Here is a 15,133-nt window from a genome sequence, read left to right as displayed (position 1 = left end):
ATATATATATATATATATATATATATATATATATATATATATATATATATAAACGCTTTTTACCTGAGGAGTGTATAACACACTCCTCAGGTAAAAAGCGTTTTAACGGTTTATAATCTATTTTCATGCTAAACAAAGAAATAAGTAAATCTAAAAGCTCTTAAATGCTTAAGTAACTACTTTGTGTGTGTGTGTGTATGTATGTATGTATGTATGTATGTATGTATGTATGTATGTATGTATGTATGTATGTATGTATGTATGTATGTATGTATGTATGTATGTATGTATGTATGTAGTTATGTATGTATGTATGTATGTATGTATGTATGTATGTATGTATGTATGTATGTATGTATGTATTTTTTATGAATGGCTTACTTTTGAGTTCAGATCCTCATGTAAAATTTTATTTTGGTAAATGAATTTTAATAACCATTTCAAGAATGAGTACTCTCAAAAGTGGATGGCTTTCACGTAGAGGTAAATTAACAAGAACCTTAACTAGAGATAAATACTATTTTATTTTGCTACAGTTTTAAATTTTTTATTAATAAAAAAAGCTGTGATTAATGAAATAAATGCTTATACCACATTTTATAGAAACTTCTTAATAGAAATAATACATGATATTTAGATGGGAGCTTTTTTTTCAAAGACTGGTACAAAAAGCACTGTGTTTTATATAATGATGGGGAATTTTCTGTTTATGCAAAAGCATCAGATGCCACAGCAGAGCTTAGAATTAACATGAAAATTGAGTGCTCAAAAATTGAAGTTGGATTTGATGTAGGTTCAATAAATCTTCCAAAAGATATCAGTAATGTTGAGTCTGTATTTGCTATTGTATTGAGGAACAATAAAAAACATATATTCTGTGCATCAAATGACTCTGAGTGCAGGTAGTAAAAATAAATTATTATGCATATTATGTTTTATGTAATATTCTTTATTTGCTCTTAAAATAGCAGAATTTAATCAGTTTTCATTTAAGATAAGTATCTCTTTATGAACCATATTAACTTCTTTTTTTAAGAGATTGGTTTGGTATGCTTGAAAATGCCCGCACAGCAGTAAGTTTTTATTGTTTGTTTTATTATACTCCTGGGTAAATTTAGTTGAAAACTTTTTTAAAAAAATGCAATCCACAGTCTCAGAACTCAATAATATTTTTTATTCCAAGATTTTGTTAAAGTATTAAAAATGCCACATTTTTCTTTCAATATTAAACAGTTAAACAGTTGTAATCACTTTTTTTAAGAAAGAAAAAACTAGTCACTAATTGTCCATTTCTCTCTTTTTTTAACACATTTAAAAATAAATAATTTGTTTTTGATCAATCTTGTTAAAAAAGAAAAGTGAATTGGACAGTTAATGACAAGTTTAAAGGGTAATAATATTTCCAAAATCTACTCTTAACAATCAAACTTTTAAATTAGCAAAAAAAAAAAAAAAAATTCGTTCATATGGATTAATAAATAAATTTCTCCTAAATTTGAAAGTGATTTTGGAAAGCTTTTTTTTTTATATATAAACAACACACTTAAGGTGCTGAAGGAAACTTAAATTTATGTCATATAATTTTTAACTTAAGTAAATCTTATGATAGAAATTTTCAAATGACTATCCAAATATTATTGATCTAGTATTACTTTTATTAATCATATTAACTATTCATACTTACATATACTAGATCTCAGTGTGTTGACTTCAGGAGGCTTGCATATGTGATGCTGTAGTGATTGACTGAGGTGTTTAGTCCCAATAACTATGGTTTTATAGAAGTAGTTTGGTAAGATGCAATAGAGGTTGCTATCCATATCAACTTTGATAGTAAGGTAACTGCCATCCCATGTATACACTTGAAGAACTAGCTTCTTCTTCCTACAAAAAGTATAAATTGCTCAACAAACCTAAAACCAATATAATCATAAACTTCAGTGTTTTTTACTTTGTGTTAATATCATGAAAGAATTCCAAACTAAAACATCTTGCATCCTTTCACTCTAATTTGGTTAGTAAATAGACACATATTCCCCTCACTGAATCTTACTTACAAATGTTTGCCATTACCTTCTTACAAATTTATCACATTACCAATATTTAATTTTTAACATGTTGGACTAGCCTGTATGTAGGATATTAGCCTGTAATAAATTATCTCTAAGAAAAAAAACCATGTTTTCTGCCCACCATTTTGTTTTAAGTTTTTTTCAAAGTTAAAAGCTAGATTTAAAAAAATTGTTATCCTTCATATTAAACTAAAATATCCTGAATAACCTATAAACTGCTTTTTAAAAGTTAGGCAAAACCATTTAGCTTTACCAAAAGTATCTTCTCACAAAAACAATATTTTAAATTAAACCCATTTATCCCTTATTCCTACATTACCCCATCACCTATCCCCTTCCTCCTGATTTACAATTCATAGGTGATTTTTTTGTGTCAAATGTCATCTAATTTTAAACTGTTGAATGAGAATGCTTCCATATTTGTTTTAGCCTCCATTATCAAAACAAGTTCCATTTGCTCCCTCTGCTAATCTTGCTCCTCCTCCATATGCACCTCTTGAGTACAGTCAACCATTACAATCCAATGAATGGGGTAAGACTTAAAATGGATAAAAAATTTTGTTATAATAAACTATTTTTAGTTAAAAGTTTAGGCAAAAAAAATGTTACAGTGATATCTTTGAACCAAGTTAATACAAACTCCAAGAAGTCTGAACAACGTAAATACTCAAAAAAGTACCTCAACAGTTTTTTATCTTTTAAAGTACCAATAATTTTAATTAATCTTTTTTATTTGAGCTTTTTTAACATATTTTAGGTTCTCCATCTCAACCAATTCAGCAAAGACCACAGATGGTATCACCCCAATATTATCAACAGCCTGGGTATGTACCTCAAACTACACCCATGTATGGAGGGCGGGCTATGTATGCGCCTAATCCGATGTATGGACCTCAGCCTATGTATGGAACACCCATGTATGGGCAACCTGTTTATGTTAGTCAAGGTCCTCAACCACAACAACAGCAAAGTAGCAACAATAATACACGAAACATGTTGTTAGCTGGAGGTGGTGGTTTACTGGGTGGCTATCTATTAGGTAGCACTATATCTGAAATGTCACATCACCATATGGATAATTATGGTGGTGGTAGCCATTACAATCATGATTATAATAGTGGTGGTTTTGATGGAGGAGGAGGTGGATTCGATGGAGGTGGATTCGATGGAGGTGGAGATTTTTGATTCCTAGCTCTTGTTACTCTTCATTCTACGTAAAGTTTATATAGAAATACATTGGTTAAGTGCTGGCTGCTTACTTTTATCATCGAGATTCTAATTGAGGGCATAACTTGATGGAATTGTGTTGCTAATTTGTTTAATCTCTAATTTTAGTTATGTATGCTCCCCCTCCTTTTTCCTACCCCCACCAATACGTGGTGACTCCTTAAAATAATCACTCGGCTCGTAGTAATGCATTTTGGTAATTAATGAAGAGAATTTAACAGTTTATTTATAAGACTTGGTTTTTCACTTCTATGAAGAGTTTATAAGTAAAGCCATATAAATATTTTGTAGTATATAAATGAAAAATTATTTAATTTGAGTTGTTTTCGAGCTGATTGTTCGGCGAAAGGTTTCCATACTTGCGCAAGTTTCGCTAAAGATTTTCAACTTTTTCAATCTTAAAAACATTCTCCATCTTTTCGTTTTTTTATTATTTCGCTTTTTGGTTTGCTTTGTAGTTTTTTTTTCTCGTTTTAAAGATCATTATTTGTGCCATGTTTGTATTCATATTTTATATGATTTTTCTATTTGTTTCTGTTCTTTTTTAACACACGTGTTTTCTATTTGTTTCTGTTCTTTTTTAACACACGTGTTTTCAATTTGTTTCTGTTCTTTTTTAACACACGTGTTTTCTATTTGTTTCTGTTCTTTTTTAACACACGTGTTTTCTATTTGTTTCTTTTTTAACGTAAATTTGAATAAATGCGATTTAACGTTAAAACGTTACCAAATTTTATTCTCTTATAAAAAGTTGTGCGATCAAATATTGGATCGGATTTATTAATAGAAAATCAAGTGGTCATACAATTTATCTTAAACTTGTAAAACTGAGCAAAACTACAACAAATATTTTCAAACCCTCTTCGGTGTGTAAGAGTGTTTTCTTAGCGGGAAATATTCAATACTGAATGTCTGTGCTCATCATAAACCTCTGATTTAGTTTGATAATTTCTACAGTTTTATTAAAGGGTAGCAAAAATGTTAAAACAAAAGTTAAATTAATTTCTCTCATATAAATCGATACGAAGATGTTTAGTTTTACATAATTTACAATAAACTACTTGTCTAAAATATAACTAAAGAAATATTTTTTAAAAAAGAGGTTCCAGAAGAGAAAAATTTTCATTAAAACGTTTCCAGAAGAGAAAAATTTCACTGAAAAAAATCAGTAATCGTCAATCACTTTTTTTTAAAGAAAAGAATATGCTCGTTCAACTTTGTATGAGGTCTTAGACAAGTTGCAAATTGATCAACCAATTAAAGACAAGAAGAGAATTGGACGACCATCTTCATAGACACCGGCTAAGTGAGCTTAAGCGACAAGTAAACAATAGTGTGAAGTGAATTAACAAAAATTGGGCCGGAAACTTGGAAAAAGTCATCAAGATATTTCATGCCAATAGTCGAAAAATGCATATTTCTTACCATAATTGAACAAAAACTCTAAAACAAAGTGATGATCAAGCTTTGCGAGCCAAAATTTTAGTTGAAAGTTTTTAACCATCTTTACTTAAAAAAAATCGATCGACGACGAAAAATATTTCTTATTTAATGGTATAGAAATGCCCGGAAACCAAGGATTTTACACCGATAACGTCGATATGTGTCCAGAAAACGTCAATTATATCAAAAATGTCAAAATATGCAGGAAAAGGAAAGTTCCCATCAAAAGTTTTCATATGGGCAGCAATTTCAATAGGAGGTATATCGACTCTACTTATTCTTAAAACCAAGTCATGCTCTATCACACCTGAGTTATATATTGAAGAATGTTTAATGAAAAGACTTCTCCCATTTCTTCATAAGCATTATCCCGAGTTTCAGTTCATATTTTGATCCGATTTAGCAAGTGCCCATTACTCAAATGCAACTCTTGCATGGATGATCGAAAACTTGAACTATGTTGCTAAGGAGATCAATCCGCCAAATGTTCCAAAAGCAACGCCAATCAAAATCTTTTCTTGTACAAAAGTATTGAGCACAATAACAGGCGTAAAGGGTTTTAGTTTCAGAACGAAAATTTTCAAGTTCTATTAAGTTAATATCACAGCCAGGAGAGAGCGTTCTTTACAAAATACTGGAATTTTTGAAAAATGAGATTAACGTCCAATCCCGTAATCTCACCACTCAACTCTGATATCATGAAGAACCTGCGAGTTATGTTCCCACCATTTGTATTCCTAAAAACAGGTTTTGATTTTTCTACAATAAACCCTACATGCTTTTTAACTTTTTGTTTGATTTCTTCTGGACGTTGCTGCACACTAGATTTATCTTCATTACTTTTAACTTGTCAACTTTTTTATATTCAAACGATAGCTAATGTATAACAAACGATAGCTAATGTATAACAAACGATAGCTAATATATAACAAACCCTAAAAAAAATTAAATCCAGAAAAGACCTGGCTGATATATACTTATTTTAAATTCTACACCTGCGCTCTCTAACCAACTTTTATTTTCACTTAAAAAACGCTCCATCATCATCTGGGATGCAGACCACATTAAGAAGAACTTTTCATGAAGTTTTTATACAATTCATGAAGTTTTTAACTGCAAAAACCTCTCTGAATCTCGAGCTACACCACTAACAAAAATTTTTTACAAGTTAAAATCCAATAAACGAGAATTTCTTTCTTCTTGCTTATGTTTTCGCCATTCTTCAAAGACCAAAGATTTTTGTAAAAGAACAGCGATCTGAAAAAAAAGCTAAATTGCTGAAGTTGTGGATCGATGAGATAATTTAAATACCTTTGTAAAGCTAAAGATTTTCGCAGCACAAAATTAAAAATATAAGTATGATGCGATATTAAAAAATATATTTTTGGATTACAAAGATACAAAAATGTAGATACAAAAGGCCGTATGTGTTGATAAATTGAAAAAGCAAAAAAAAAAATTAAACTTTACCGTATTTTTTTCAAAATTTTCTAACATATTGTTTAGAAAAAGCACATTCAAACAGATTGTCTCACTCCTAATTTACACATATTATTTCCCCCATGCATCGCTCGCACGACGTCTGTAAGACGTCCATAAGTTCGTAAGACATTCGTAAGATGTCCGTAAAACGTCGTGCGGACGATGCATGCCCACTGGGTCTTTTGAATAAAATGATGTTAAAAATGACATAGCCTTTAAAGTACAATCCATCAAAGCAACAAATGGTTTTTCTTCTTAAAATCTTGTTAAATGGTATTGAAAGGATTGTAAAATTGCAATTAAAATTATTTTCATAAACGAAATTCTATTTTGGCTTCAGTTTAACGGCTCATAATTCATCGTTCTGAATGTTTGTAATAACTAATACCCCCAGTTGTTACCAATTAGGGTTTGCTATTGTGAAAATATCATAATCAGCCAATTCTTTGAACTGACTTTTGTCCACCTTGCTTGTATAAAGCGGCTGATTGTGCATCGCTTCTTTTTTTAAAAAATTGCGTTTTTGCAATAAATTCTCAATACATCGCAAATCTCTCAAAGCGTAGCTTCGATGTTTGTACTTTGATTTATTTTTCAAGGGTTTTTTAAAAAAGAACCCTTGAAAAATAAATCAAAGAACGTTTACAATTTCTGTTCTTGGATTTATTTTGAAAATAAATCCAAGTACAGAAATTGTAAACGTTTATTTCAACTTATCATAAAACGTTCAAAGAAGTTACATAATATTTAACAACCAAAGAAATACAAAAAGGTTGCACTGAAAACACAGCGCATTTCAATATTAATGATAAAACTATTACAAACATATCCTTTAAAGCTAAAACTTTTAACAATGCTTTCTTGATGGTTCAAACTTTGAATCACATCTAAGTGCTAATTGCTAATAATGACGATGTATTTTCTAATAATGACGATGTAATAAATACCAGTAAAATGTACTAAAATAAATAGACTGAATTGAGTTAAAAGATATTTCAATATAATTAAAGGTTTGATTGATCAGTTTTTACTTTATTGAGAATTTTTCATACGATGCAAACAAAAAATTGAAAAACAATATTTTTAAAGATGGATTTTTTTATGGAAATTATAAAAAAAAATAAAAAGTTGTAAAAAAGTAAACAAGTAAAATAATAATAAAATAGTAATAAAATAATAATAAAATAGTAATAAAATAATAATAAAATAGTAATAAAATAATAATAAAATAGTAATAAAATAATAATAAAATAGTAATAAAATAATAATAAAATAGTAATAAAATAATAATAAAATAGTAATAAAATAATAATAAAATAGTAATAAAATAATAATAAAATAGTAATAAAATAATAATAAAATAGTAATAAAATAATAATAAAATAGTAATAAAAAAATAATAAAATAGTAATAAAATAATAATAAAATATTAATAAAATAATAATAAAACAATAATAAAATACTAATAAAATAATAATAAAATAGTAATAAAATAATAATAAAATACTAATAAAATAATAAAAAAATAGTAATAAAATAATAATAAAATATTAATAAAATAATAATAAAATAATAATAAAATAAATTAAAAATGACATGAAAACAAATCTTCTATGAAATTAAATACACAAAAAAAAAACTATTTCGTAATTAAGTTGGAGTTGTATCATGGTCAGAAGCAAGTCAGCTAGATTTTTTCATGCAAAAAAACTCTTCACCAATTTTGTATTTTTGGGAAAACACGATTGACATACCCAACACTTGCAACTAGAAGCTTCACATTAGTACCACATGTTGTTTTGAGTTAGTAAGGTTTCTTCCCTCTGCGACATATTTTGCATCTCTCGATGTCTTTGTCTTGTCTCCGTACATTTAAATGCTGCACTTGCTGAGTTACATCTGAAGCTTCACTGAAGTCAATCCTTTGACTTTTTGGTCACATTGACTTGTTTTATTTTAACTCTCAGACTGTTGACTCTTTGGTTTATGTGTGCGTGTCAACATGGTGGCGCTGTAAAACATTTTTCAAATTGCCTACGAGTCTTTCTGTGAAGTGTTCAAATTTCTCTGTTGTTTGCATTTTAACAAATGTAAGTACGAGTCATTTTTATTTAAAAGATTTTTAGATGGCAAATATGATGATAGTATGATGATGATATGATGATATTTACTTACGCTTTAACTAATTATTAATTATTTTAGCTGCGCTTATAATAATACGTTTTTTTTTTGTTTTGTTGTTGTTGTTATAAGAAATCCAGCAAATGATCTAGCACTGGAAATTTTCTTATTTTAAGGGTACTTTTTTTACAGCTCAAGTATTAAAGGTTTCTTAAGAGTTTCTTAAATTTCAAATTAACAAAAGAGAGAAAAAGTACATAAAATGCAATTTGAAAACATGTTAAAAATTTAGATAAAATGTTATACAGTTAGTCAACTAAAATTATTTGAATTCCATCAATACCATTCAATGTAATGTAAACCTTAAGTTTTTTCTTGAACAGAACACAAATTAGGAAAAAATTCCTCGAGCTCTTAATAAAATGAGCTTCTTATTGAGAACAACTTAGTACAAATGGTTTCTTAAAATTTTGGAGTTTCAAGTATTAGATTCTTATAAACACGTTTCTTACAAAAAAAACACAACGTGTAATCAACGTGTATTCTCTTCCCTTAGATACACTTTTCCTCGGTTTTTGCTTTTTTGCTCATAACCTTTTTTTGCTCATAACCTTTTTTCCAAACTAACAAATTCAAATTTAAAAAGAGTTTCTTAATCGTCAAAATGTTCTACAAAAAAACCCCTTTTTAAATTAGTAAAATTTAATTTTAGTTTCGAGAGTTTTAAGTTTTTTTCTTTTAAAAGAACTTTTTTTTTTTTTTATTAGGATAACAATTTTAAAATATATTTTTCTTGTTCGATTTTAATTCATCTAATATATTGACGGGTGATAACACCATTTGGACTGCAGTTTTTGACTTATTTCTTGACACCACAATCACTTCGAAACATTACAAATAAATACAAAATATTGCAAACTTTCTCCTCTTTAAGGTAATATGAAAATTATCTTTAAACTTCTATAAATCAAGTATAGTAATTAATAATTACGATAACTAAATAAATATAATTTATCTATAAATTTTTATTAATCGCTTCTCGTCCTAATGGCTAAGATCAATTATAGTATCGTAAAGCTCATCAGATAAATTGGTGAACCCAAAGTTGGAGACCAATGTGAGTCGGTGGTACTAGCTCGATCATTTAGCGGCTAAAGTCGGGTAGAGGATCTGAGTTTTTATTTGTTTTCACTTTTTTTCGCCAATTTTTGCTCGCTTTTTTTCGATGACCCGGAATTTCTCAAGGCAGATAAGTCGGGGTGATAAATTATCTGTCGCCAAGACATTAAACGGGGTGATGTAAGCAAGAATTGAACATTCCACTCTTCGACTTGGTATTGGAACCGAGGAGAAGTAAAGTATAAAATAACAATAACAATAATAAAATTAACTTTTATTAACTGAAATAAAAAAAGTCTTTAAGAAAGCGTGTGTATGAGTGTGTGCGCGTGTGTACAAGTTTTATAAATCGCATAAAAGTAAAGCGAAAAGATTTACTGGTGACCATAGCATATAGCAGAATTTGTACCAAAATTAATTATCTATACTATAATAAGACGTATAGAAAGTGGAGTTAGCTGTCAAAAAGCAACAGGAAATGGTCGTAAACCCAAAATAATGACCAAAAAAAATGTCAAGCGCTAAAAGGAAAAGTTTTCCACAAGGATGGAATTTCTGAAATATAGGCAGCCTGAAAGATCAATTGCATCCAAGCTTACATAAATAAAACTTACATTAGTTGTTTTTGTTGAAAAAGAAGACAACCAAGCACTATTATTCCAAAAATTCACTATTGTCGTCCATTAGTGAATTTTTGGAATATTCTTAAAAGACTGGTTACACAAGAACAATTAGTAAGCTAAAATTTTAGATCAATTTAAAAACGGATTCAGTTTTGTATTGGTAAAATTGACACAAAGTTCATCCAGAGCTTAGGTGAGTCGAAAGTTTCTAAAGTTGATTTTGTCCGTAGAAATAGGCTAATCGAAAAAAAACTAAATTCAAATAATAAAAATAGATCAAAAACTCTAAAATCTAAATGTGTCTTCGTTTAATTTCAATTTTAATTTTGAAGTGAGTTATGACTCTTCAAACACAGGCCAAATTAAATGTTATCATCCGTTGGATGAATTACAATCACAATGTCAAGAAAAAAAACTCAGATGGGCATTTTTTATTTCTTGGTTTAACAAGACACATTGTTCAACTGAAAATCTGGTTTAAGTCTATTTCGGCGTTATGTAATGATTTCGGCAGCACTTGGAAATAACTCTTCCGAAGGCGTTAATAAAGCAGTTATACAAAAATGCATCTTCTGGTAACGAATCTTCGGATAGCACTGTTTCATCGCATAACAATATTTTCCTTATTTTGATGGAATTCTTCGACTAGATGACCACTTTTAGGTAGACAACTGAAGACTCGTTGGTGTGAGCTACAATATTTCGCTCAATTGAATAACTTGAGAAAAAGTTAGCTTTTTTAATACAAGTAACTGTCGCCTCTAAAAACATAAGGATATATATATATATGTCCTTATGTTTTCAATTTGCATATAAACGTATATTAAACTTACATAATTAATCACCATATCGTAATTTAAATGCTCATTTAATTTATTTCAAATGAAACGAATAAACATTGAAATTTTAATGTTTGTTGTAATGATTGTTTATAATTTACATTTTTTTAGAGTTTGTTAACAAACTTTAGAAAATGTGTATTATAAGTAATCAACTTAAAAAAAAAAAAGAAATCTATAAAATAAATCTATTTAAAGTATATCCAAGAGAAATCTGGGATCAATATGGGAAAAGAAAAAAGCAGCCGAAAGATTTTTCTATCTTTTTAATTCTGCCTATGAGGTCCTTGTGTTGGGTCCCGTATGGTTGTGCTTGCTGCAATCAAAGAAACTCTTTTCAAAATTTTATTACCCCTTGAATCATTCCATAAACAGTTATATTAATCACTTCACCAACTTGAAGACCTCTTAGATAATCTCTCAGTGAAAGAGTTATGTTTATCAATCCAAGATATTTACAGATACAAAGACTGTAGCAAGTGTAAAAGCAGCTTTTGTTAAACATTCATAAATACTCCACAGCTTAAGTAGTTGAAAGTGCTCAAAGCTTAGGTTTTTTTTTAAAAAAAAATTTACGCAATCAACTTCTTTTAGTCTTTTTTTCATTTCGAACAGACGAAGCATTTTTTTTCATTTCGAACAGACGAGGCATTTTTCGTGTACGTTGATAATTTATTTAATTTCTCGATAGATTATCTGAAGTTTGAAATTAAAAAAGTTATGAGCACTACAATGCTTTGATTATTTTCGATTTTGATATTATATGAGGTACAAAACGCCTTTTTGTGATCGTATTTATTCGTAATTAATACGATCGGTTAAAAAATTTACTTTGCCAAAAAGTGATGAGGCCATAACCTCTCTGGCCCTTTTACAGCCCCCCTCCCATGGACATGAGACCTGTATTACTCTCCGAGTCTTTTTTTTAAAGTTTTTCTTTTACTTAATAAACAAGATATATATATATTTTTTCAGTTTTTGCTGGAATAAACATATCATTTGAATTAAAAGTCTGCAGTTTGGATTCATTCTACGCTAAAAAAAAAAACAAACGTTATTTATTAACTTAAGGAACTTTAATAATCATCTTGTTACCTGAATGAGTATAAGTATTTAATTTGATTTTTAGAATAAATTAACACGACTGTTAGTTAATGTTCATTTATCGAGTCAAAATTTCTTCGCCAATTTTGTTTTTTTAGGAATAATTGCAAAGATGACAGAAAAAATAAGCTCGATTGTGACGTCACATTTCGGAGTAATAGAACTTTTACCAATGTTTAATTTACGCTTTGAATCAGCATCCAATTAAATTTGTCGTTTTAAAAATTTAAATGCTATATGTTTTGTAAAACATCTTTATATATTTAAAAAAAAGCGTCTTTTGAATAAGTCTTTAAGATACATCCTCACTGAAACTACTTAAAAGATTAGTTTATTATCACTGGATAAATATCAAAACATTTGAAACGGTTTTGAGAAACGTGTACGTCAACTTTTATGTTCATAAAAAAAGTAGGGTGAGAAATTCGTTTATATCATTGATATACTTAGTGCTGATTTTTGAGTTGACATTGATACTTTTGTGCATTTCTAACCCCAATACATAAATATTAACTTACTCATTTGTCTTATACATGCTTAAAAAACTTTTTTTTAGCTAAAAAGATGACTTATTTTGGAGAAATTTGTTTATTCTTGACAGTTTTTACCGTATCACATGGTTCAATACTGAATGATCGTCCAACTATCGCAGTCCTTGCACAATTGGCTCCAATAGACAATCATTACTCGTACATTGCGGCTTCTTATGTCAAGTACTTAGAGAGTGCAGGAGCTCGCGTTGTTCCCATTCCTTCAAACTTCACGGCAGATGAAGTTCTAAAGCTATTTAAGTATGTTAACGGTGTCCTATATCCCGGAGGCAGCACCACTTGGTTCAGTTCTGGATATTACAAACACGCTAAACTTTTTTACGATCTTGCCATAGAGGCTAATAAAAAAGGAGATTATTTCCCAATTTGGGGAACTTGTCTTGGATTTGAAACGCTTCATGTTATTGCTACAGAGAGCGCAAATGTTTTAAACGAATTTTCAGCTGAAGATGTTTCTCTACAGCTAAATTTTGCGCCAAACGCGATTACAAGTCGTTTGTTTTCCGGTATCGATATGAAGTTAATTCGAGCATTAGCTACTGAAAATCTAACATACAATCATCATTCTTATGGAGTATCTCCAGAAGCTTATAATGTTCATTCAAATCTGAGTTCCTTTTACAAAGTATTATCTACTAACAAAGATCTCAACGGATTAACGTTTGTCTCCTCCATTGAAGGTGCTTAGGAAATACGTTTTTTTCACCAAATTATATATATATATATATATATATATATATATATATATATATATATATATATATATATATATATATATATATATATATAAACTTACATTGTTTTTTTGCTTCAGCTTATGATTATCCCATTTATGGAACACAATGGCATCCCGAGAAAAATCCTTTTGAATTTTCCGTGCATGAGCAACTTCCTCATTCAGTAAATGCTGTCAGAGTGGCGCAGTACATGGCAAATTTTTTCGTTGATGAAAGTCGAAAAAGTGGGCACCGATTTCCGTCAACAGAAGTCGAGGAAAATTATTTGATTTATAAATACAACCCTTTTCATACGGGGGGGAAAGAGGGCAAGCTTATGAACTTTGAGCAGATATATTTATTCCCTGGTCCCGCCCCACATTCATAAATTGTGCTGATCAGAGCTATTCGAAGGTTTCTATTAAAGAAGTTGGAGATTTTGTTTGCTTCTTGTTTATTTAACTTTTTTGTTGTTGTTGTTACTTCTGGTGATGATATTGAATATTTTTGTTTTACAAAATGCACGAAGATATTATGCAACAAGTATATTATACGACCACGATATTTTAAAATTACGATGTTAAAAAATCACATAGTTGTACAAACCAGTTATGGAGCAGTAAAGTTTGTGAATGTAATATAAGAATTCTTTAACTTAATAAAATAAAAATAAGAATTTGATTACACAAACGTTAAATTTATAAAATTTCAAAATTTTATACAAACTTCTTATAAAATTATGATTCTATATTTTATATAAACTTCCAATAAAATTATGATTCTATAATTTAAATTTGGACGAATGATTCTTCTCTAATGTTTAACAAATTCAGCTTTAGCCATTTAATATTTGTTGTTTGTTTGCCTATGCAAATAAACAACGAACTGTTATTTAAAAGGTTACTTACAAACAACGAATATTTGGAATCAATGATATATATACAGATTTCAAATAACGCTTTTAAAAGGAACCAAAATAAAATAAATGTTTTTGAGTTCTAGCTAAGAAGTTAAACCACAATTTTTTGGTGGCCAATTAACAGTTGCGTTTTTTGAAATTTGTGGCTCGACCCACTAACTATATTACGCCAAGTTCACGGAAAAACAAACATTTTAGACATTTCTTATAAAAATTGATGAAGACCTGCTTAAAATATTACGTGATGGAGTTCTTTAAATTTTTTTTACAATATGCCAGCTGTTTTCATAACAATCTTCCCTGTTAGAACCGGAACAAATTTTGATTTCCCCAGTTTTCATTTAAATAAATTTTATTTAAAAAAAAACATTTGTATATTTGAAAATCCGGATGATGACTTAAATTTTTTTTTTGAAATCAGAACAGTGGGTTTCTTCTCTTTTTACAATTTTACTACATTCATTGGCGTTTGTAGCATTTTGCAGGTCTCAAGAAATATTCTAAACCTGTTTTGAAATCTATTAAGTTATTAAACATGGGGATTCTAGGACGTTTTGTACAGATGTAGATATTGTACAAGTAATTCTAATATTAATTTAACATTTTACAAGGATATATTAAAAAATATTCTAATTAATTTCTCAACTTTTGGAAACTTCTACTCTCAATACGATGTTTAGAACGACAAAAACAATGGTGTTATCCTCATTATTAAATATAGGAACATACAACACAAATAAATATGGAATATATTTACAAATTATATTTGCTTTAATTTTATCAAAATTTCATTTAAAATATTAATTTCCGATCGCCCGAAAGAAAAAAATCTAAATTGAAAAAAAGTCTGTAACAAGAAATTTTAATTTTGAGCTTGAAAGCAAAAACAAAAAAAAAAGAAACATTTGTTTCGAGAC

The 15,133-nt window shown here is 28.7% G+C and overlaps 2 protein-coding genes across 4 annotated transcripts; both read left to right on the top strand.

The window, feature by feature from the left end:
• Nucleotides 1–310: 310 nt before the first annotated feature.
• LOC145183402 (uncharacterized) lies at nucleotides 311–4,168 on the top strand. Of its 2 annotated transcripts, XM_090083798.1 has the most exons (5): nucleotides 311–483; nucleotides 638–902; nucleotides 1,037–1,073; nucleotides 2,502–2,604; nucleotides 2,830–4,168. In XM_090083798.1, exons 1-5 carry the CDS (start codon nucleotides 447–449, stop codon nucleotides 3,255–3,257), a joined length of 870 nt encoding a protein of 289 aa, XP_089939924.1. In that variant the 5' UTR covers nucleotides 311–446; the 3' UTR covers nucleotides 3,258–4,168. The 2 variants fall into 2 exon arrangements, with proteins under 2 accessions (XP_089939924.1, XP_089939925.1); XM_090083799.1 differs by lacking the exon at nucleotides 2,502–2,604 and having other exon boundaries at nucleotides 2,830–3,606.
• An 8,055-nt stretch (nucleotides 4,169–12,223) lies between these two features.
• Nucleotides 12,224–13,987, top strand: LOC145182923 (gamma-glutamyl hydrolase A-like). Of its 2 annotated transcripts, none has more exons than XM_090083796.1 (3): nucleotides 12,224–12,446; nucleotides 12,587–13,261; nucleotides 13,396–13,987. In XM_090083796.1, the coding sequence occupies exons 2-3, from the start codon at nucleotides 12,595–12,597 to the stop codon at nucleotides 13,683–13,685; spliced, it is 957 nt and encodes a 318-aa protein (XP_089939922.1). In that variant the 5' UTR covers nucleotides 12,224–12,446; nucleotides 12,587–12,594; the 3' UTR covers nucleotides 13,686–13,987. The 2 variants fall into 2 exon arrangements, with proteins under 2 accessions (XP_089939922.1, XP_089939921.1); XM_090083795.1 differs by having other exon boundaries at nucleotides 12,288–12,441.
• The last annotated feature ends 1,146 nt before the right edge of the window (nucleotides 13,988–15,133 follow it).

This window comes from Hydra viridissima, unplaced genomic scaffold (genome assembly GCF_058129835.1).
Source record: "Hydra viridissima isolate aposymbiotic clone 2 unplaced genomic scaffold, HvirCarnegie_v1 scaffold_4, whole genome shotgun sequence".
Classification (NCBI taxonomy): domain Eukaryota; kingdom Metazoa; phylum Cnidaria; class Hydrozoa; order Anthoathecata; family Hydridae; genus Hydra; species Hydra viridissima.
This window is presented reverse-complemented; position numbering and strand designations above follow the sequence as displayed.

Excerpts from the sequence above, each read along its gene's own strand:
- LOC145183402 (XM_090083798.1), top strand. The coding sequence starts at position 447 with ATGAGTACTCTCAAAAGTGGATGGCTTTCACGTAGAG. Across the intron at positions 484-637 it reads TGGATGGCTTTCACGTAGAG|ATGGGAGCTTTTTTTTCAAA; the intron begins GTAAATTAACAA and ends CATGATATTTAG. Across the intron at positions 1,074-2,501 it reads TTGAAAATGCCCGCACAGCA|CCTCCATTATCAAAACAAGT; the intron begins GTAAGTTTTTAT and ends TATTTGTTTTAG.
- LOC145182923 (XM_090083796.1), top strand. The coding sequence starts at position 12,595 with ATGACTTATTTTGGAGAAATTTGTTTATTCTTGACAGTTTTTACCGTA. Across the intron at positions 13,262-13,395 it reads GTTTGTCTCCTCCATTGAAG|CTTATGATTATCCCATTTAT; the intron begins GTGCTTAGGAAA and ends TTTTTGCTTCAG.